General features: G+C 38.6%; 1 protein-coding gene across 7 annotated transcripts in view; it reads right to left on the reverse strand.

Annotated features, from left to right (window-relative positions):
• Positions 1–24,009, reverse strand: part of FIRRM (FIGNL1 interacting regulator of recombination and mitosis) — a 63,534-nt gene that overhangs the window by 1,465 nt on the left and 38,060 nt on the right. For 4 of the 7 annotated variants that reach the window (XM_053605289.1, XM_053605293.1, XM_053605288.1 and 1 more), the window contains 7 exons: positions 17,235–17,420; positions 14,563–14,685; positions 13,341–13,436; positions 4,450–4,563; positions 2,319–2,423; positions 1,603–1,683; positions 711–830 (listed from right to left, as the gene is read on the reverse strand). In XM_053605289.1, coding sequence (XP_053461264.1) covers positions 711–830; positions 1,603–1,683; positions 2,319–2,423; positions 4,450–4,563; positions 13,341–13,436; positions 14,563–14,685; positions 17,235–17,420 — 825 coding nt within the window. The remainder of the gene's footprint in view (positions 1–710; positions 831–1,602; positions 1,684–2,318; positions 2,424–4,449; positions 4,564–13,340; positions 13,437–14,562; positions 14,686–17,234; positions 17,421–24,009) is intronic. The other 3 variants (XM_053605290.1, XM_053605291.1, XM_053605292.1) reach the window with 3 other exon arrangements.

The raw sequence follows: 24,009 nt of genomic DNA on the forward strand, positions 1-24,009 counted from the left end.
TTTGATAAGTAGATGGGACTTTTTAGATACTGTCAAAAATTATTAGGAGGTTGGAATGAGGCAAGGGATAAAACTGCACATTTTGGAAGGTAAGTTAATTTTCTCCTGCAGTTCAGAAACTACTGCATTTATTGGTATGATACATAACTTCCCTTTAAGGTTACCTCAAATAATTGAAAGTTATATTGAAAAAGTGTATGTGGTATTTGGTATGTATCATGTTTAAAGCTTTCTTATTTTTTTGAGGTCTCAATTCTGTGTTGACAACTTCTCAGGAAGAAGAAATGTGATTTCTCAAAAAGCGACTACTATAGAGGGAGGGTAATAGGTGGGGCCATACCTACGGTACATCTTAGAATGGGTACAGGCAAAACCTACTAAATGCAGAATACAAATGTCTACATACAATAACTAACAAAATCCCATGAAGGCTACGTTGAACAGTTCGATGAGAATATTTCAGATTGCATATGAAACCAGCACACTGTACCCCTTGATTGCACTAATGTACACAGCTATGATTTAAAAATAAAAAAAATAAAAAAGAAATAAAAAAGAAAAGCAACTACTATAAAAGAGGACTTTACATGTCTAGGGCATTGACTTGAGATTCAGCATAAGGCCAAGAATCAAGCTAGCTTCTGTTTTTTCAGTAAGTCATAAGGGCAGAATTTCTTGAAGTTTGACCCATACTAAAAGGCAGCCCATACCTGTAAAGGTGACCTTTCTGCTGCTTCTGTAGTCACTTTAGTAAAGTGCTTCCAGAAAATACCTTTTTCCTGTTTTATACGTTCTGCTTTGTCAGCTTCAGTTTCATCCACAAACCCAGTCTTCCAGAGACCATGAAAACCAAGCACACGTTAGGGTTAGCACTCTATTAGCATATTTTCTTAATACTTAGAAAATGAAAAGGCTAAATAATTTGTATAAGCTTAGTCTCTAGCCAGTCTTAAACTGGATAAATTCTGGAAGTTAGCTGGAAGCATCTGTAAGTGCTGCTTCTTACTGTCATCTGGTTAATGACTGTTTCTTCCCTACAGAAAAACTTTAGAGTCCTCTTTCTGGGAAAAAATGACAGCCTTACCATTATCTCCTAGAATTCTTAATTTGTGGTTTAACAGTTCTGTTAGTACTTGAGTTAACCCTTAACATATCCCCACATTGTCACTACATAAGTTCTAAGGTATGCAAACACAGAAGCCTTGGGATTTAAAACTTTGGTCTCAACTGTAAAAACAGCTTTAAAAATAATGTTGGAAAAATAAATCCTGGCTGTAGAAAAGTAATGCTTAAATTATGCCTAATATATGGTAATAAATATCCTCTCAGGCCTAATTATATAGTCAGGTATCTTTAATTATGATTATTAGTAATGGCTTAGGGATCCTCTTAAGTCATCTCACAGCCTGGATAATCAATGCTAATGTATCTCAAACTACAGGCATAGTGACTCCAAATGCTGTATTTCCATAACTTGTAATTGCTTAATCTGTGTCAGCACTGTGCTGAACTCTGAAAAGTTTAAGCTAAGAAGATTCTCAAGGAGGTTATAATTATGCTAAAGAATAAGACATGGGCTATATATATATATAAAATAAATACCTTCTCCAGAAAAGATACAACTTTGTGCTTCATTTCTTCAGAACTGAGACACTGGGGAACTATTTCTTCATGATTTGTTCCCTATTAAGATTGGTAAACAAGACCAATTTTAATATATTTCAACAACTTACAAAGACAAATGCATGAGTTCTAAGAGCAGCTTTAAATAATAAAAGAGGATAAGCCTGTAATTAATTCAGAGTGTCTTAGGATGATACAACATTTAAACTTCTGTACAGGTTTAGTGTTGCCAGTGTTAATGACTTCTGCTCAGTCATGCTAATGCCTCTGGACTTCCTTATGACCGAAGGCACAACTGCACAAATGGGTAAGAGCAAAGGAGCAAATGATGGTGGAGGTTACCTTCTCCACAGACCTGCACTAACAGGTGTAGGTTCACAAACCTAACTCTAATGACGGCTCAATATGAAATGTATTATTCAACCCAGAAATACTGCCCGGAAGACAATGCCGACATTAATAGGCCTGGTTTGAATGCCTGTCCTGGTCCTTGTTAGAGGACCTTAGGAAATTCACTTCATCTTTCTAGGCTTCATTTTGAGATCCTGTAAAATAGATAATTACTAATAGTCTCTCCAAATAATTTTATAATTAGGATACAAAAGCAACTCAATAAATCTTTCTGGAATGTTTTGGAATACATGAAATATTAAAGTGTTTTGGACATCACCATGATAAATTAATCTTATAATCACCTCCGCAAACTCAGTGAACGCCTCCAGGGTATGTTGCTCTAGCAGCCAATTCTTATCAGCTAGCAGTAAAGCAAAAATACATGACAGGTTGGGCAGAATGTTGTCCTAAACAGAGAAAAAGAACCTTCACAAGAGTGCACTTCATATACCCAATGTTGTCAAGTTTCTATAATACCTGTTTCATATACCCAATACTTCATATACCCAATGTTGTCAAGTTTCTATTAGTTTCTAAAAGGTATTAAAACATGTTGGGTCATCACTCCTTTGCTCAGGTCCTTCTAGTAGCTTCCTATTTCCCTGAGAGTCAAAGCCAAAGTCCTTACAATGGCCTGCAAAGCCCTACTCCCCAGAATCTGGAGTACATCAGGCATGCTCCCTCAGTAAGGCTTTGCACTTGCTGTTTCCCTAGATACCTGGATGGCTTAATCCCTCGTCTAAAGGTTTTTACTTACATGTCACACTGGTGTGGACTCCACTGGCTGTATTCCATTTCAGACTGAACCCCTATCCCCATATTCTCTGTCCCCCTTCCCTGCTTTATTTTTCTCCATAGCAATCACAACCATTTAACAACTATATATTACCACATTATTGTCTGTTGCAGATGGGGATTTATTAGTTTGGTTTGTTATTATATCACCAATGATTAAAACAGCACCTGATAAAGCAAAAACCCATTTTTCTTGAATGGGTAAATGAAACAATCTCATTTCATGCCTTTTTTTTTTTTTTTTTTTTTTGAGACAGCATCTATGTCGCCCTCTGTGGCACAGCTCACAGCAACCTCAAACTCTTGAGCTTAAGTGATTCTCTTGCCTCAGCCTCCCAGTAGCTGGGACTACAGGCGCCAGCCACAATGCCCTGTTTTTTTTTTTTGTTATTGTTTAGCAGGCCCTGGCCAGATTTGAACCAACCAGCCCCAGAGGATGTGGCCGGCACCCTAACCACTTGAGTTATAGGCGCTGAGCCCATTTCATGCTTTAAATGTCGCCTCTATGCTGACAAATCCCCAAAATTTCTTAAAGTCCTGAGTTCACCCCTGGTAATATATAAGGCATTGCAATTTCTGTTAATGAAATACTTGTTGCATAGGTTCAGGGCCTACGAATGGTCCATAGCTATACATGAATGAAACAACATTTTGGAATGAACTACTTTATGGTAAAAAGAAGACAGCTCAGAGGCAAGCATCTTTGGACATTAAAAAGAAGCTGTCAACAGACACACCTCAAGAAATATACCCTTGCATGCTGCAGATAGATGGGACAGTGTTATTAACTTGTGAACAAAAGAACCTTTTAGAAAGTAATTAAGTTAAATTTTTGATTTCAAGGAGTTCAATCAGCATGTACTGAGATAACATCATGTGTTTGCTCTGATTACGTAAGAAGTTCTCAGTATGGAGCAAAGTCTCCCTTTTGGAGGTTAAAAAAAAGGTTATCCAGGATGAGTAAACTTTGACTATAGTAATAAGGAAAGCAAAACTCTCAATTTATGAACATCTTTTGCTGTGTGAGGTCTCTGTTAAAATTCAGTAGATGTGTATTGTTAGGCCCTTACAATATAGTTTTATAAATATCTATTTGTCAGCCATACATACTTTGTAATATTTTTGAAAATAATTATCAATTTTCCTAATTATACACTATTCCCTAGAATACATTATTATGTTTTTCTATCTCAGGAACTGTGTACAAGTGCCCAATTTGAATAAGAATATCGTATTTCAGATTAAAGCCAGTTAATTTGTATGTCAATATATTTTTCTAAAAGACAATAACTTAAACTTCTACTTTGACAGTTATTTTCTCTGGAAAATAGATTTCCTTTTTCCAACTTTACTATCAGTAATCTATAGAATTTTAGGAATTGAAAGCCTAAAAAATACCTTAGTAATTCTTACAGAGATTTTGTTTTCAAAATATAAGAATATTCATGACCAGCTTAAGCAACATAGTGAGACCTCATATTTAAAGAAAATTTAAATATTAGCCAGGCATATGTACTTGGGAGGCCGAGGAAGGAGTCTGAGGCTATAGTGAGCTATGATTGCACCACTGTACTCCAGCCCAGGTGACAAAGCAACTTCCTGTCTCTTAACAAAAAAGAGTTAAGGAGTATGTATTACCTGGATAGCTTGAGGTATGAAAAGTTTTCTTAGAGAAGATACAAAATCCAACACTGCCAAACAAACATGGTCAGGAGGCTCTAATCTAAGTAGTGATGTCTGCAAAGTCATGACCTATGGAGGGGAAGACCAGATAACAGTTATAAATAAAAGTAGTCTTTTCCATAGGGATAATAATACCTTAAGATTTGGCTGGAGCTATGGGGATGGAAAACAAAACCAGAACAACCAAACTCACTACAAAGCCTGAACCTCACATAGAATCTGAATGAAACAAATGAACAAGTCAATTACAACATTTTTTTTTACCATGCCCTCTTGCCTTCAACAATTATAAAATAAAAAATACATGTGTTCCTGAAAAAGTTTAAAAATTATTTCATATAGACATATACTTCATTTTATTGCACTTTGCTTTATTGTACTTCATAGATGATGTTTGTTTTTTACAAATTGAAAGCTTGTGGCAACCCTACAACTACCAAAACAGCACCATTATTCTAAAAGCACATGTTCACTTGCACATATTGGTAATCCTTGTACTACTACAAACTTTTTCATTACTCTTCTGTCAGTTATGGCGATCTATGATCTACTACTATAATTGCTATGGGAAACCAAAACCCATGCCACATACAAGATGGTAAACTTAAATTTCGTGTGTTCTGGCTGCTTCGCCAACTGGCAGTTCCCCAGCCTCTCCTTGGGCCTCCCTATTCTCTGAGATACAACAATACTGAAATTAGGCAATTTAAGCCTACAATGGCTTCTGAGTGTTAAAGTAAAAGGAATACTGTTAAGTCTCTCATTTTAAATAAAAAACTAGAAATGATTAAACTTAGTAAGCAAGGCTGTTGAAAAGCTAAGATAGACTGAAAGAAAGCTAAGCCTCTTGAGCCAGTTATCCTAGTTGTGAAGACAAAGGAGTTGTTCTTGAAGGGGCGGGGGGAGGAGAATCAATTCTGTCCAGTATGGACTCATTCTCAACCAGTGGGTCACAAACACTTGGCGGGGTCGAATGACCCTTTCACAGGGGTCGCCTAAGACCATCCTGCATATCAGATATTTACATTATGATTCGTAACAGTAGCAAAATTGCAGTTACGAAGTAGCAACAAAAATAATTTTATGGGATGTGAGAGCAAGATGGCAGCTGAGTAACAGCTTCCCTGCAACTGGGCACCATGAGTTTGGGGAGATAAGACTCCAGGCATCTCTGGCTATTGGGATCTGCCTATAATCATCCCTTTGAGGATACAGGGAGTCAGTGAGAGACTTCTGGACCCCAAGAGGAGGACAAAAACAGTGGAAAACTGGCAAGTGGTCGCGTGTGTTCGATTGGTCTAATCCTGCGGCAGCTGTAAGTACAGCAGCAGCGAGCCTGCAAACTGGAAAGGCCTTACCTGTGAACTGTTTTGGTGTTTTTGGACTTGGCACTCAGTTGAACTGCCTTGGGGAGAGCTTGAGCAGGAGTGCGGAGAACTTTGGGTGTTGTCTAGGGCCCCAGACTGAGCCACTGAGCAGGACAGAGCTAATAGTGTTTGACTGTGGGCCTCAGGGAGCCATTGTGAGAGAACTGCCCCGGCAAGCTCCGCCCTCAGGGTTGCAGAGCAAGGATCCGCCGGGAGCTGGTAACCTAGTGACTAAGCAGCCTAAAGGTGGGGACTGAGCCGCCTTACAGCCTTAACCTTCAGGGGCCAAGTGAGATCGGTTTTGGCACACTGGGTAAGTGGATAGCCACTTCAGGAGTGATCCCAGCGAAAGCACTTTTGGGGAAAGCTTCTGCTTAACCAAGTTTAGAAGTTTAAAGTGCCTTTTAAGAGGGCTGAAGAGAGATTTAGGGTATCCACCCTGTGGGGTTTGAGAAAACAGTGGAGGCCTCCAGTCGTTATCAGCATTGTGATTGACATCTCATACCCCAGAAGACCACCTGTTGCCCAGACAATATTCAACAAGATATATATACTGCTTTGTTTTTGGTTATTTTTTGTTTTTTATTTTGTTTTGTTTTTTAATTTCAACCTTTTATGTACAGATTTTTTCTTTTCTATTCTTTCTCCATTTTTCTAGTTTAAATACAATTTTGCATTGCTGCCTTTTTCAATAACTAGAACTTCATTTATGCTAGTGTTTCTACCCCTATTATTTGGTTTTTCACCCAGTTTTTATCTCGTAAAGTTTTCTGTTTGCTTGTTTTGGTTTGATTTATAGCATTTTTGTCTTTCCTCTATACATGGTGGAGGGGGTACTGTGTCCGATCAGGTTAGCAAAGAGCTGCTACCTCAAGGGAACCACCCAACTGGGCACACCCAGATGTTGGGGGTTTTTTTTAGATTGTGTCAAAGTACCCTACTGTACAGCTATATTGCTCTGTCTCCCTCTTTCTGTGCCTCTCTTCTTTTTGTCAATATTCCCTTTTACCCACCCCCTCTCCTTTGTCTATTTTCTTTTCGTTCGTTCTTTCTTTTATCCCTTCTTGTTCTTCAACCTTCTCATCCTTCTGGTCCTGTACCAAAAGGACTCATAAAAACCTTAGTCCACAGGCATGGAAACTTAAGGAGAAAGAGGAAGTGAAAGGAAAATGAGGGCAAGGAAACAGATAAAAGAAATCACTCATAAGGAAGAATCAGCAGAAAACTCTAGGGAACATGAACCAGTCCAGAGCAACCCCTCCAAGGGACCATGAGGTAGCTACTGCAGAGGATTCTACCTATAAAGAAATGTTAGGAATGACAGGGAATTTAGAATACACATGATGAAAACAATGAAGGAAATGATGGAAAAAATGAAGGAAACTGCTGATAAAGTTGAAAATAACAAAAAGGAAATCCAAAAACAGAATGAAATAAGAGATGAACAATATGAATAATAAAGAAAGGATATAGCAGAGCTGAAGGAACTGAAGCAGTCAATTAGGGAACTTAAAGATGCAATAGAAAGTATCAACAACAGATTACACCATGCAGAAGAAAGAATCGTGGAGGTAGAGGACAAAGCTCTTGAGATAACTCAGTTAAAGAGGCAGAAAAGAAAAGAGAGAAAGCAGAACATTCACTGACAGAATTATGGGACTTCTTAAGAAGTGTTCAAACATACGAGTTATAGGTATTCCAGAAGGGGAAGAAGAATGTCCAAGAGGAATGGAAGCCATACTAGAGAATATTATAAATGAAAATTTCCCAAATATCACCAAAGATTCTGACACACTGCTTTCAGCGGGATATCGGGCCCCAGGTTGCCTCAACTCTAACCAAGCTTCTCTAAGACACATTGTCCTTTGAACCTGTCCAAAGTCAAGACAAAAGAAAAGATTCTGCAAGCTGCCAGGTGTAAGCGCCAGTTGATCTACAGGGGCAAATCCATCAGAGTGACTGCAGACTTCTCTAATGAAACTTTCCAAGCAAGAAGACAATGGTCATCTACCTTTAATCTACTTAAACAGAACAATTTCCAGCCCAGAATTCTGCACCCTGCTAAGGTAAGCTTTAAAGATTGATGGAGAAATCAAATCGTTTACGGATAAACAAACATTGAGGAAATTTGCCACACAAGACCAACTCTACAGGAAATACTTCAACCTGTTCTGCAAACTGACCACCATAATGGATCAGCAGCAAAGTAAGAACTCAGAAATTAAGGACAGAACCTAACCTCCATACTGATGCAAAAGATAAAACTAGGCAATGGACTCTCACTTATCAATTACCTCAATAAATGTTAATGGCATGAATTCCACACACTGAAGAGACATAGATTGGGTGCCTGAATTAAAAAACAAAAGCCATCCATTTGCTGTCTGCAAGAAACACACCTGGCTTCAAAACACAAATTAAAACTCTAAGTCAAGGGTTGGAAGACAATTTTTCAGGCAAATGGAATTCAGAACAAAAGAAGAATTGCAATCTTATTTTCAGATGCATGTGGATTTAAAGCAACTAAAGTAAAAAAAGACAATGACGGTCACTTTACATTGGTCAAGGGAAAAATACAACAAGAAGATGTTTCAATTCTAAATATTTATGCACCCAATTTAAATGCTCCCAGATTCTTGAAACAGACCTTACTCAGTCTAAGCAATGTGATATCTGATAATATCGTAATAACAGGGGACTTTAACACTCCTCTTACAGAGCTGGGCAGATCCTCTAAACAGAAATTAAACAAAGATATGAGATTTAAAAGAGACCCTAGAACTGTGCTTGATAGACGCATATACAACACTCCATCCCAAAGATAAAGACTATACATTCTTCTCATCACCCCATGGAACATTCTGCAAAATTGATCATATCCTGGGACACAAAACAAGTATCAACAGAATCAAAAGAATTGAAATTTTACCTTGTATCTTCTCAGACCATAAGGCACTAAAGGTGGAACTCAACTCTAACAAAAATGCTCGACCCCACACAAAGGCATGGAAATTAAACAACCTTCTGTTGAATGACAGATGGGTGCAGGAAGAAATAAAACAGGAAATCATTAACCTCCTTGAGCATAACAACAATGAAGACACAAGCTACCAAAAACTGTGGGATACTGCAAAAGCAGTTTTGAGAGGAAAATTTATCACTTTAGATGCCTAAATTCGAAAAACAGAAAACACATCAACAAACTCACAAGCCATCTTATGGAATTAGAAAAAGAAGAACAATCTAAGTCTAAACCCAGTAGAAGAAAAGAAATATCCAAAATCAAATCAGAGAGCAATGAAATTGAAAACAAAAGAATCATTCAGAAAATTAATGAAACAAGGAGTTGGTTTTTTGAAAAGATTAATAAAATAGATAAACCCTTGGCCAGACTAACGAGAAATAGAAAAGTAAAATTTCTAGTAACCTCAATCAGAAATGATAAAGGGGAAATAACAACTGATCTCACAGAGATACAAGAGATCATCTCTGAATACTACCAGAAACTCTATGCCCAGAAATTTGACAATGTGAAGGGAAAATGGATCAATATTTGGAATCACACCCTCTCCCTAGACTTAGCCAGGAAGAAATAGAGCTCCTGAACAGACCAATTTCAAGCACTGAGATTAAAGAAACAATAAAAAAGCTTCCAACCAAAAAATGCCCTGGTGCAGATGGCTTCATACCAGAATTCTATCAAACCTTCAAGGAAGAGCTTATTCCTGTACTGCAGAAATTATTCCAAAAAACTGAGGAAGAAGGAATCTTCCCCAACACATTCTATGAAGCAAACATCACCCTGATACCAAAACCAGGAAAAGACCCAAACAAAAAGGAGAATTTCAGACCAATCTCACTCATGAATATAGATGCAAAAATTCTCAACAAAGTCCTAGCCAAAAGATTACAGCTTATCATCAAAAAAGTCATACATCATGATCAAGTAGGTTTCATCCCAGGGATGCAAGGCTGGTTTAACATACGCAAATCCATAAATGTTATCCACCATATTAACAGAGGCAAAAATAAAGATCATATGATCCTCTCAATAGATGCAGAAAAAGCATTTGATAAAATCCAGCATCCTTTTCTAATTAGAACACTGAAGAGTATAGGCATAGGTGGCACATTTCTAAAACCGATTGAAGCTATCTATGACAAACCCACAGCTAATATTTCACTCTATGGAGTAAAACTGAAAGCTTTTCCTCTTAGAACTGGAACCAGACAAGGTTGTCCTCTGTCACCTTTACTATTCAACATAGTGCTGGAAGTTCTAGCTAATACAATTAGGCAAGACAAAGAAATGTAGGGAATCAAAATGGGAGCAGAGGAGGTCAAACTCTCCCTCTTTGCTGACGACATGATCTTATACTTAGAGAATCCCAAAGACTCAACCGTAATACTCCTAGAAGTCATCAAACAATACGGTAATGTTTCAGGATATAAAATCAATGTCCACAAGTCAGTAGCCTTTGTATACGCCAATAACAGTCAGGATGAGAAGCTAATTAAGGAAACAACTCCCTTCACCATACTGTCAAAGAAAATGAAATACCTAGGAATATACCTAACGAAGGAAGTGAAGGACCTCTATAAAGAAAATTATGAAATCCTCAGAAAGGAAATAGCAGAGGATATTAACAAATGGAAGAACATACCAACATACCATGGTCAGGGATGGGAAGAATCAACATTGTTAAAATGTCTATACTTCCCAAAGCAATCTACCTATTCAATGCCATTCCTATTAAAATACCAACATCATACTTTCAAGATTTGGAAAAATGATTCTGTGTTTTGTATGGAACCAGAAAAAACCCCATATAGCTAAGGCAGTTCTTAGTAATAAAAATAAAGCCAGGGGCATCACCATACCAGATTTCAGGCTGTACTACAAAGCCATAGTGGTCAAGACAGCATGGTACTGGCACAAAAATAGAGACACAGACACTTGGAACTGAATAGAAAATCAGGAAATGATACTAACATCTTACAACCACCTAATCTTTGATAAACCAAACAAGAATATACCTTGGAGGAAAGACTTTGTATTCAATAAATGGTGTTTGGAGAACTGGATATCCACATGTAAAAGACTGAAACTGGATCCACACCTTTCCCAACTCACAAAAATTGATTCAAGATGGATAAAGGACTTAAATTTAAGGCATGAAACAATAAAAATCCTCAAAGAAAGCATAGGAAAAACACAGGAAGATATTGGCCTGGGGAAAGACTTCATGAAGAAGACTGCCATGGCAATTGCAACAACAAAAATAAACAAATGGGACTTCATTAAACTGAAAAGCTTCTGTACAGCTAAGGAGACAACGACCAAAGGAAATAGACCACCTCCACAATGGGAAAGGATATTTGCATATTTTCAATCAGACAAAAGCTTGATAACTAGGATCTATAGAGAACTCAAATTAATCCACATGAAAAAAGCCAACAATCCCATATATCAATGGCCAAGAGACATGAATAGAAACTTCTCTAAAGAAGACAGAGGAATGGCTAATAAACATATGAAAAAATGTTTATCATCCCTATCTATTAGAGAAATGCAAATCAAAACCATCCTGAGATACCATCTAACCCCAGGGAGAATGGCCCACATCATAAAATGTCAAAACTGCAGATACTGGCGTGGATGTGGAGAGAAGGGAACACTTTTACACTGCTGGTGGGACTGCAAACTAGTACAACCTTTCTGGAAGGAAGTATGGAGAAACCTCAAAGCACTCAAGCTAGACCTCCCATTTGATCCTGCAATCCCATTACTGGGCATCTACCCAGAAGGGAAAAAATCCTTTTATCATAAGGACTTATACTAGACTGTTTATTGCAGCTCAATTTACAATCGCCAAAATGTGGAAACAGCCTAAATGCCCACCAACCCAGGAATGGATTAACAAGCTGTGGTATATGTATACCATGGAACACTATTCAGTTATTAAAAAAAATGGAGACTTTACATCCTTTGTATTAACCTGGATGGAAGTGGAAGACATTTATCACAAGAATGGAGAAGCATGAATCCAAAGTACTCGATTTTGATATGAGGACAATTAAGGTCATGATGGGGGTGGGGGAAGGGGAGAGCAGAGAGAGAAAGAAGGAGGGAGGGGTGGGGAAAAGAAGAACAGAGAGAGGGAAGGAGGGAGGGGGGTGGCGCCTTCATGTGTGCCACACCTTCTGGGGGCAAGACAGGATTTCAAGAGGGACTTTACCTAAAAAATGCAATCAGTGTAACCTGGCTTACTGTACCCTCAATGAATCCCCAACAATAAAAAATAAATAAAAAAATAATAAAATAATTTTATGGTTGGGGGTCACCACAGTATGAGGAACTTTATTAAAGGGTTGTGGCATTAGGAAGGTTGAGAACCACTGTTCGAAAGCCTCTGAATCACTTCAGGTAAGCTAAAGGCCTTTGTCGTTGTCTCTCTGTTGTCTTAGAACTACCAGAAGAACTGCATAACTAAAGCACCCCCACAAGGATCTCTCAGATGATGTCCCAAGTTCTGCTTGTCCTAGTCAGCTGTATAAGCTGGGGACCAGAGAAAAAATTCATAAATGCTCTTCTTTCAAAATAATTTTATTTCTTCAAACAAACAATGAAGGTTATCCTTTAACCCTGTGGTCCCCAAACCCCAGGCCATCTGTGGCCTGTTAGAAACTAGGCCACACAGCAGGAAGTTGGGGGGGTATTTACAGTTGCTCTCCATCACTCACATCTCCACCTCCTATCAGAAGGCAGTGGCATTAGGGCATTAGATTCTCATGGGAGCACGAACCCTATTGTAAACTGCACATGAGAGGAATCTAGATTACGCTCTCTTTATCAGAACCTAATGCCCAACTATCTGAAGGGAGGGAAGGGGAGGGGAGGGGAGCTGAGGTGGTGATGCTAGAGCTGGGGAGCAGCTGCAAACACTGATTTTCATTGGCAGAGAGTTTTGACTACACAGAGAACATAATAAATCAGTTGCTTGCAAACTTTTATCAAAACCACCCCCACCCATGGAAATTTCCATTTGTGGAAAAATCATCTTCCATGATACTAGTCCCTAGTGCCTAAAAGGCTGGGGACGTCTTCTTTGATCCAGATTGGTTATATTCCACACTCCCATAAATGATGAAATGCCTTTGAAAATACCACAAATGCAAAGTTCGACAAATGAACTAGGAATTCTAAGTCAGGGAATTTTCTTGGACAACTAATAACAAGAAAAAGTTTTAAATACTTTTTTTTTTTTTTTTTTGTGGTTTTTTGGCTGGGGCTGGGTTTGAACCCCCCACCTCCGGCATATGGGACCGGCACCCTAATCCTTGAGCCACAGGCGCCGCCCAGTTTTAAATACTTTTAAATAAATAATTTTAAAAAAATGTTTCTGGAAAGTTATTTTGAGTATACCAGTTTAACAATTTTCTTAGCAAACAAAGCATCAAGTTGGTCACTGTTCCTACCTGACTTATCAGCTGAGGATCTAGAGTTTGAATGAAAAATCCCAACAGTGGAAGTAAGAGGCTCAGTGTCTGTTGAACATAAGGTTGATCTGTTACCTTATATAAGAAACACAAAATAATTTTGGTGAAAATTTTCAATTACATGAGAATAGCTGTAAGAATAGCCACTTTTATTGTGCACTTATTGTATACCAGGCAATATGATAAGCGTTTTATGCTTATCACCTCCCTTAACACCTTACAACAATGGATGACGTAAATATTATTACTCTCAAAAGAAAACAGAAAAATGATTTGTTCAAATCCCATGGCTAGGAAAAAGAAGAGCCATGTCAGAAAACCAGATTTAAATCCAAAGGGCATTAAGTACTTGTCTGCTACTGAAAAGCCTGTATGTTCCTTAGTCATCTTAAAATTATATTCATCTTATTCACAATTATTTCTATCATAATATTACAAGTTATATCCCTAGCATGGATATCCTGAATATTTATTGAATGATTTGTGAGCATCAGAGGAAAGCACCTGTTGAAGTCAAGATAACTACAGTGGGCAATCTGGCCACAAACAAGTACTAACAATAAAACATCTGCAAAACCATTTCTATCATCTCCCAAAATTATGCATGGTGCCTTCAGCTTCCACTGGTTGCTGGAGGTCACACATTTATTCCTATTTAGTTAAAAGAAAAACAAATGTCACATTTAAAATGTTAAACTAAGAAACAAATTTATAATCGTGTGGGATACATTAGCATTCTAATGTTAGTATAGTTATCACTTGGTTTATTGGTTTTGCTGGGAAAGAGGAATACAAACAAGCTATCTCCATTCACTACCCCTTTCACCTTTGGGTCAGGTCACTCACAGTTGCCCCAAAAGATTTTACAACAGACCCTAGAACCACAGATTCTAAGGTATTAACCCAAGAGAGAACAGAAACAATACGAAATTTTATTTTATTTTTTTAGATACGATCCAACCAGTTAGGAAAATAAGTAGGTGGATTGTTGCTGTCACTTTACCATATTCTAATATAATGCTATCATACCCTGAAAAAGAAAATTGCCTGAGTACGAATAGGTATTTTAAGTTCTAATTGCAAGTTCTACTAACCATCCAAGGAAGTTAAATAAATTTTACTCTACAGGGAAATTTCAGTACTATTCTCTTTTGCTATTTTTTAATTGTTCTTCAGGGAAATGATCAGTTGCTTTCCTTACCTGTTTAATGTTTAAAAAAGCCCAAAGTTGTTTTGCAACTTCCATAATTGCAGTTTGTTGTCCAATATCCAAAGCTTCACTAGCAGAATTACATACTGCAAGCAAAACAGAGAGTACTGTGTTCTACAGGGGAGAAAGAGCACAGGGCTTGAATTTAGACACCAGTCTAAGGAGTAGAGGACTAATTACCTAGTGGTTATAAGAGTTTCTTTTAACTCTTCATAGAAGTCCAGGTAGAATATTTCTGAGAGCCAAACCATCTTTCAGCTATTTAAAACAAATGTATTAAAAATAATTTTCCTTGTACATAGAAACACTTGCTTTATTTTTCTAAGTATTTTTTCCTTTTAGGCTGAAATTTTGATAAAATGGAAACAGCAATGTATCTTCACAACTAGGTTTGATAGTATGGCTAACCTAATTTATAATATTTTTACAATATTCATCAACAAAATGTTTTATTTTTCACATTACGTACCCAGCAATCTTTATACAGTTTACTAGATTTTTTTCTAGAGCTTGCTGCAGTCTCGAACACCTAAGCTCTGGTGATCTTCCTGCCTCACCCGCCTGAGTAGCTAAGACTACAGGCACACAACAACATATCCAGCTACTTTATATTTCTAGAGGTGGAGGTCTCACTATGTTGCCAGACTGCTCTCAAACTCCTGGCCTCAGGCAATTCTCCTGTCTTAGCATCCCACTGCACTTACAGTTATAAGACTTTTATTCATGTTTTTTTTTAATTTTAAACTCCTAGGCAGGACCACACTTAATAAGCAATTATAGCACATAAGAAGTATACAACCTAGAATTTGAAACTACAAACCATCTTTTTTGGATTCATTCTTTCCTGTATGTGAATACTCAAATCTCTCTATGACTCACCAGGAATAGGGTTGTCTGGGTATGGTGGGGTAGGGTGATCATTATATATGAGAATGTAATGATTGGTGAAAATGAATGCCTTTAATCCATTACACTTCAATAGCCACACTTAATTTTATGCAATTACCATTACAGCCTCTTTAAGATTTACCTATTTGCTTCTGTAAGCAAACATGTCCCACAACCTGCCGGAGTAAGGTTTTGGGCATGGTTCAAAGGTTTATTCATGGTGCTTTTGTCTTTTCTGCAGAAACTGGTACACATTATGTGCAAAACCTGACCAAATATAACCTACTTCTAACTAAAATAAAGGCACATAAAAATTTATTTCCTTTGGATGTAAGTAAATGTTTCAAATTATCTTGATAATTAAGTCAAGTGCCATTACATAACAATAACAAGAGTATTTGCAACCAGTAGGGAAATATATGCCCTGAGAAAATCATGAACTACTAATTTAAAACTGCAAATAGGCCTCCACTCCCTTGAATGCTCTGTCCCTATTATTTTATTTTTCTCCTCTTAACATAAACTGATATTTCTTACTTTACTGTCCACTGATAAACTGGGATGTAAGACCGTGAGAGTATACATTTTGGTTTGTTTTGTTTCATTTCCTGAAATATCCCAATGTCTAGAACAGAGCTTGGTGCATAAGAATACTCAAAATATATTTGTTGAACAAGTGAATGAATGAGCAAATGAACACTACACTGGAAAATTCAACTGCATGTACTAGATCTAGCCAACTTTCAAAAATCATGTATTTAGGCCAGGCGTGGTGGCTCATGCCTGTAGTCCTAGCACTGTGGGAGGCCGAGGTGGGTGGACTGCCTGAGCTCAGAGGTTCGAGACCAGCATGAGCCAGAGTGACCTAGAGTGAGACCCCATCTCTACAAAAAAAAAAAAGCAGCAAAGCGTTGTGGCGGGTGCCTGTAATCCCAGCTACTTGGGAGGCAAAGGGCAAAAGAATTGCTAAAGGAAGAAAAAAAAAATTGAAAAAAAAAAAAAAAAACCACTTCAGACTAAGGTGAGTGAAAGCCAGCTGAAATTGAAAGCAAAATTAAAAAAAAAAAAATTCACGTATTTACATGATTTTTATAATAGATGAGTCTTTTGTTGTTGTTGTTGAGACAGAGTCTCACTTTGTCACCCTTGGTAGAGTTCCATGGCATCATAGCGCACAGCAACCTCAAACTCTTGGGCTCAAGCGATTCTCTTGCCTCAGCCTCCCAAGTAGCTGGGACTACAGGTGCCTGCCACAATGCCCGGCTATATTTTTGGTTGGCAGGCCCAGGCCCAGTTTGAACACACCAGCCCTGGAGCATGTGGCCAGAGCCCTAACCATTGAGGTTTGGGCGCCCAGCCTGAGTTTCTTCTTTTATTCCATTATTTTATGAGGGAACATTCTAAGTAGCAAGGTACATAAAGTTACATAAAATGGGAGTTGTATTTTGTCAAACAGTAGAATCATATCTGCCTTATCCACAGATAAATCAGCAAAATATGACAAATGAAATATTTTCTTTCATCATGTTGTCCCAATGTGTCATGAGTGACAAATGGAAGCCTCCCCCAAAACTATTTACTTCAATTAAGATAATATTAATAGTTAAGTTTCTCAGAGATCCTCTTAAAATGCAGAAGTCTGAAAATCTTACTAGGTTCCAATAGAGACAGTGGGCAGAGACTGTGTCCATCTTATTAACAACCTATCCCCAATATCTAAAACAATGCTCAATGAACAGCTGCTGAATAAATCAAGTCAATCCCAATTATCTTACCAGAGATTCAAGTTCTCCCAAAGTCCGGCTGCTGCTCAGCCATTTCTTGCACTCTGCAATGCCTGCTCTGATGACTTCATGTACAGTTTGTTTCCTAAGCTCAGCGGATAACGCCTGGAAGGAAATACACTGCCATAGCGGCAGATTTTCTGCTTCTTTTGGGGAAAATTTCTGGATAAACTCTACCTGAAATAAATTATGAAATAAAGAAAAATAACATGAGATAGTCATGAATGGATGCAGAAGAGCTAAATATTAGCTTCTGTACGTAACATTTTAAGAAAGCTTTTTAATTGCCTGGACTTGCTACCAGACTATCATAAATTAAATGAACACACATTACTATTTATTATTCTTGCTGCATTTGTTTCCAAAACAAAAACCAATTTAAATGGTGTACAATATAAATATACTGAGAAATGTTATTTAACGCATTTCATTATTAGTTTTATCAGATACTTTATCATTTTTCTACTCAGTATTATTTCCCTAAGTACTTAGCCCTGTGTACAGTTAAGTCAAAACCAATAGCCCAAATATACAAACAAGACTGATTTAGCTAACCTTTGTGGCTTACTACTATCTCAGTTGACCATAACAGAAAACCTAAAGAACCAAAGATCATAGGTTTAGTTTTCAAGTGGGTTAGCTGGCTCTGCTCTACTTTCGACAACATAATAAATTAGTTTCACAAAGGTAAGCCACAAATAAGAAAAAATGTGGTTGGTAAATCTATTCTCCCATAGTCTGAAGTAACAATCTGGAGTGCTTACCGGGTTAACAGAGTACTGTTTTGTTAAAATGCAGGTCTCACAGATTAGATAAAAATGGGAAATAAAACTTTTATGAAACAGTTAGAAGGCTGAATTAGTTTCTGGTGGAAAAACAGCAAAAGCACTGGTGTATTTAATTATTAAATTAAGTATAATTCAAGTAGGATGTGTCTGAGTGTATTTTTTTAAGAAGTAGAATAATCCAATTGATAATATCCAAAATCTATTTAATGAGAACTTTTCCTTCATCAAAAACTAAAAAAGACCCCAAAGAAACAAAAAAAACCCTCCAAATTCCTTCCCCCAAATTATGCTATTAAATTTGACAAAGAAACTCTTACATGTCATATTTGCATTTCAATTTTATTTCTCTTGTAGAATATATTTAGCTGTCAAAACAAGCAAGAAATCATATGCTACCTGCTGTGACAGGCAGACAGGGTCTCGTTCTGTCCCCCAACTTGGAGAACAGTGGCATCAGTGTAGCTCACTGCAGCCTCAAAGTTCTGAGCTCAAGCAATCCTCCTGCCTTACCCTCCTGACTACCTGGGACTACAGATGTACCTCACCACACTTAACTTTCTTTAAAACGCTTTTTTTTTTTTTTTTTAAAAAGATAGGGATTTACTATTATTACTTGGTCTTGCCTCAAATTCCTGGTCTCAAGCAATTCTCCCACCAAAGCCTCCCAAAATGTTGAGATTACAGGCATGAGCCACTGAATTTGACCCAAAATTTTTTATTTAACTTTATTTTAAAGACAGGGTCTTGTTATGTTACCCAGGCTGGAATTTACCTCCTGGGCCCACCTGATCCTCCCGCCTCAGCCCTCAAGCAGCTGGGAATACACACTCAAGTTTTTACCTTAAGCAACAAATTGTTATTAAAAATTAATTTATGATAAAGCTTTATACAGGCTTGGCACCTGTAGTGGCTAGGGCACCAGTCACATACACTGGAGCTGGCGGGTTTGAACGCAGCCTGGGCCTGCCAAACAACAATGACAACAACAAAAAAATAGCTGGGTGTTGTGGCAGGTGCCTATGGTCCCAGCTCCTTGGGGAGGCTGAGGCAAGAGAATCGCTTAAACTGTGAGCTGTGATTCAATGACACTAAAGGCAACAAAGTGAGACTCTGTCTCAAAAAAAAAAAAAAAGAAAAAGCTTTATACATCAAAACAATGAAAGTAGATTTCCTCTGGTTAAAAACAGTAAGGAAGCAGATTTAACACCCTACAAACAGCAGAGGCCCCTGAAATAGCTGCATGGAGAATAGTTGGAAAAGAATACTGAACAGTAGAAAGAGCACAGACTTGGGAATAAGAGAGTTATTGTTTGGATTCCAGCTGTCATTTATTGTAAGTGAATTTGGAGACGTTCTTTAACTTTCCTGAGCTACTGTTTCTTCATCTGTAAAAATGAACACAATATTATCTATTCCACAAGGCTGTTATAAGGACTAAATGAATAAAAGTGCTTGGCCCATATCAAAGTTTTAAAGATGCCCATTTCCCTGCTTCTTCCTTTTAAAGGAAGGATAAATTTTTAAGGAGAAAGAAAAAAAGGACAGGAAAACTAAGAATTCTTTTTTTTTTTTTTTGTAGTTTTGGCCAGGGCTGGGTTTGAACCCACCACCTCTGGCATATGGGGCCAGCGCCCTACTCCTTTGAGCCACAGGAGCTACCCAAAACTAAGAATTCTTAAATGCTTACTTTATGCCATACATACACCCCCCCCATATCTCACCAAATTTCTTAATAGCCCTAAGAGTATTAAAATCCCTTATTAACATAAGAGGTATTATGATTACCTCTCCCAAGGACTCTCAGATAGAAAAGGTATTCAAATTCAGGTTTCTCTCTTAATCTTAAATTCTATCACAGTAATTTTTTCATAAAAGGAAATCAGTATTTGAAAACTGAAGATACAAATTAAAAGTAGCCCATCATTTATCTGTAATTTATATATCTTTTAGCCTTATTTGGGAAAAGTTAGAAAATTGGCAGCAAGAGATCTCCAAGTCTAGACTAAACTTTATTTCATTTAGAACCCTGCCTCTAGACCTCACTCAGAACTAATTCATTGTGAGTTATGTTATTTTAAAAGCTGGAATTTCACAGCAGTAATAATTTTATTCTTATTCTGTAAATAAGATAATTAAGATAAAAAGGAAAGATACTTTCTTAACATCACATGGCCAGTGACCCTCTCCCTCCTAATCCCACTTCTAAGTGATTTGCGTAGACAACTCTTTTGGAGTTTTGGAGGGAAGCAAGCAACCTTTAACTGTTTTCTAGAGGGCAAACAGGACAGACTGCTGTGTTTTCTGCCTTGAAGATAAAGTTAGGAAAGAGGACAATGGGGGTAGGTATAGTTCCTCTATTTCCTGACCAGCTTCTATAGGGCAGGAGTGGACTTGCACTTGGGATAAAAATTCTAGTAAGAGGATAATGGGGGTGAGGGGGAAGAGGAGAACAATTCAAGATGGCGGCTGAGTAACAGCCTCCCTGCAAGAGGGCATGGTGAGTCTGGGGAGGTAAGACTCCAGGCATCTCTGGCTGGTGGGATCTGCCTATAATCATCCCTTTGAGGATACAGGGAGTCAGCAAGGGACTTCTGGACCCCAAAAGGAGGACAAAAACAGTGGAAAACTGGCAAGTAGTTGCAAGTGTCCGATTGACCTAATCCTGCTGGCAGCTGTAAGTACAAGCTAGGTGAGACTGCAAACTGGAAAGGCCTTACCTATGAACTGTTTTGGTGTTTTTGGACTTGGCACTCAGTTGAACTGCCTTTGGGGAGAGCTTGAGCAGGAGTCGGAGAACTCTGGGCATTGTCTAGGGCCCCAGACTGAGCTGCTGAGCTGGACAGAGCTAATAATGTTTGGCTGTGGGCTGCAGGAAGCCATTGTGAGAGAACTGCCCCGGCAAGCTCCACCCTCAGGGTCGCAGAGCAAGGATCGGGCGGGAGCTAGTAACCTAGTGACTGAGCAGCCAAAAGGCGGGGACTGAGCTGCCTTACAGCCTTCACGCTCAGGGGCAGAATGAGACCAGTTTTGGCACACTAGAACCTCGGGCTGTTGCCCTGGGTAGAGTACTATGGAGTCACAGCTCATACCAACCTCAAACTCCTTGGCTTGGCACCGCCCGGACCTCCATAAGAGCTGCACCACAACTCCCGACCCGCGACCGCCGGGCCTCTGCATGCCCTGACCAGGAACTGCGGGAGCCACGCAACCCTGCGTCCTCTCTCCTGTAACCTCCCTGCCTCCATACCAGCCGGATCGTCTGGCCAGGGACTCCGGTAGCCGCGTGCCCCCCAGAGTCCTCCCTGCCTCTGCGCAGAGCCCTTCTCCTGGCCAGAGACTGCTGGAGCCTTGGGCTCTCTGTGCCAAAGTCACTGGGTGCCAGGCACCCCCAGAACCATGCGCACCACCTCCCACCCAGGTGTGTCATACTCCGGAGCTGCTTCCACAGCCAGAACTCCCCGGCTGGGGCAGTCCCAGAGGAACTACCCAGGGCCACTCCCTACAGAGATCCAGCAACAACAGAGTGATCCCGCTGGGGTCTAACCTTGGAGAGACACCTCCCCAACTCTGAGGACGGCCAAAGGCAATGGTAAAAAACAATCATGAGGCGAAATCAACAGAAAAACTCTGGCAATATGAATACTCAGAGTAGATCAACTCCCCCAAGGATCAATGGGGCAGACACAGCACAAGATCCCATGCACAAATAGCTGAGATGTCAGAAATCGAATTCAGAATCTGGATAGCAAATAATATCGAATTAGAATTCCAAGCAGTAACCCAAAAGATAGTTCAAGAATTCAACGAATTCAAAGACCAAATGACCAAAGATTTTGACACACTGAGACAAGAAGTTGCAGCCCTCAAAGATCTGAGAAACACAGTAGAATCTCTCAGTAACAGAATGGAACAAGCAGAAGAAAGGATTTCTGACACTGAAGACAAAGCTTTCAAACGCTCCCAAACTCTCAAAGAGGAAGAGGAATGGAGGGCAAAAACAGATCACTCTCTCTGAGAGCTCTGGGATAATTAGAAGAAAGGCAATATTAGTCTTATAGGGATCCCCGAAAGCAACGAAGTGGCTTCACGAGGCACAGAGTCTCTTCTCCATGAGATTATGAAGGAGAACTTTCCAGACATGCCAAGAGATACTGAAATTCAGACAGCAGACAGTTTCAGAACTCCAGCACACCTCAACCCAAATAAGACATCCCCTAGACACATCATAATCAATTTCACTAAAGTTAATATGAAGGAGAAAATTCTGAAAGCAGCCAGACAAAAGAAAACCATCATACAAGGGCAAGAATATTAGAATAACTGAAGATCTCTCTGCTGAAACCTTTCAAGCTAGAAGAGGATGGTCATCGACTTTTAATCTCCTCAAACAAAATAACTTTCAACCCAGGATCCCCAGCTAAACTGAGTTTCATTTATGATGGAGAAATTAAATACTTCAATGACATTCACATGTTGAAGAAATTTGCCATAACTAAACCAGCTCTCCAGGATATTCTCAGACCTATCCTCCATAAAGACCAGCACTATCCTCCACCACAAAAGTAAACTCACCCAGAAAATTTTGATCAAATTCCAACTTCCACAATTGAAAAAGGATTAAAAATGTCCACCGGACTCTCGAAAGGCTTATCAATATTCTCAATTAATGTGAATGGTTTAAATTGTCCTCTAAAAAGGCACAGGTTGGCTGACTGAATACAAAAACTCAAGCCAGATATCTGCTGCATACAAGAATAGCATCTTACATTAAAAGACAAATTTAGACTCAAGGTGAAGTGATGGTCATCTATACTCCAGGCAAATGGAAAGCAGAAAAAGCAGGCGTTGCAATCCTATTCGCAGATGCAATAGGTTTTAAACCAACCAAAATAAGGAAGGATAAGGATGGACACTTCATATTTGTTAAAGGTAATACTCAATATGATGAGATTTCAATTGTTAGTATTTATGCACCCAACCAGAATGCACCTCTATTTATAAGAGAAACTCTAACAGACATGAGCACCTTGATTTCCTCCAGTTTCATAGTAGTTGGAGATTTTAACACCCCTTTAGCAATGCTGGATAGATCCTATAAAACGAAGCTAAGCAAAGAAATCTTAGATTTAAACTTAACCATTCAACATCTGGACTTAACAGAACATTTCATCCCAACAAAACTGAATACACATTCTTCTCATCAGCCCACGGAACATACTCCAAAATCGACCACATCCTAGGCCAAAATCTAACCTCAACAAATTTAAAAAAATAGAAATTATTCCTTGCGTCTTCTCAGACCATCATGGAATAAAAGTTGAACTCAATAACAACAGGAACCTGCATACCCATACAAAAACATGGAAGCTAAACAGCCTTATGCTGAAGGATAGATGGGCTATAGACAAGATTAAGAAGTAACACCAAATTTTTGGAACAAAACAACAAACAAGACACGAATTACCAGAACCTCTGGGATACTGCAAAGGCAGTCCTAAAAGGGAAATTTATAGCACTGCAAGCCTTCCTCAAGAAAACGGAAAGAGAGGAAGTTAATAACTTAATAGGACATCTCAAGCAACTGGAGAAGGAAGAACACTCCAACCCCAAACCCAGCAGAAGAAAAGAAACAACCAAAATCAGAGCAGAATAAACATACTCCAAAATGAAATGGAAAACAAAAGAATTATATAACAGATCAATAAATCCAAAAGTTGGTTTTTTGAAAAGATCAATAAAGTAGATAAACTGTTGGCCAACCTAACCAGGCAAAAAAAAGAGTAAAATCTCTAATTTAATCAATCAGAAATGGCAACGATGAAATAACAGACCCCTCAGAAATTCATAAAAACCTTAATGAATACTACAAGAAACTCTACTCTCAGAAATATGAAAATCTGAAAGAAATCGGCCAATACCTGGAAGCACGCCACCTACCAAGACTTAGCCAGAATGAAGTGGAAATGTTGAACAGGCCT

The sequence above is a fragment of the Nycticebus coucang genome, chromosome 10 (assembly GCF_027406575.1).
Source record: "Nycticebus coucang isolate mNycCou1 chromosome 10, mNycCou1.pri, whole genome shotgun sequence".
Classification (NCBI taxonomy): domain Eukaryota; kingdom Metazoa; phylum Chordata; class Mammalia; order Primates; family Lorisidae; genus Nycticebus; species Nycticebus coucang.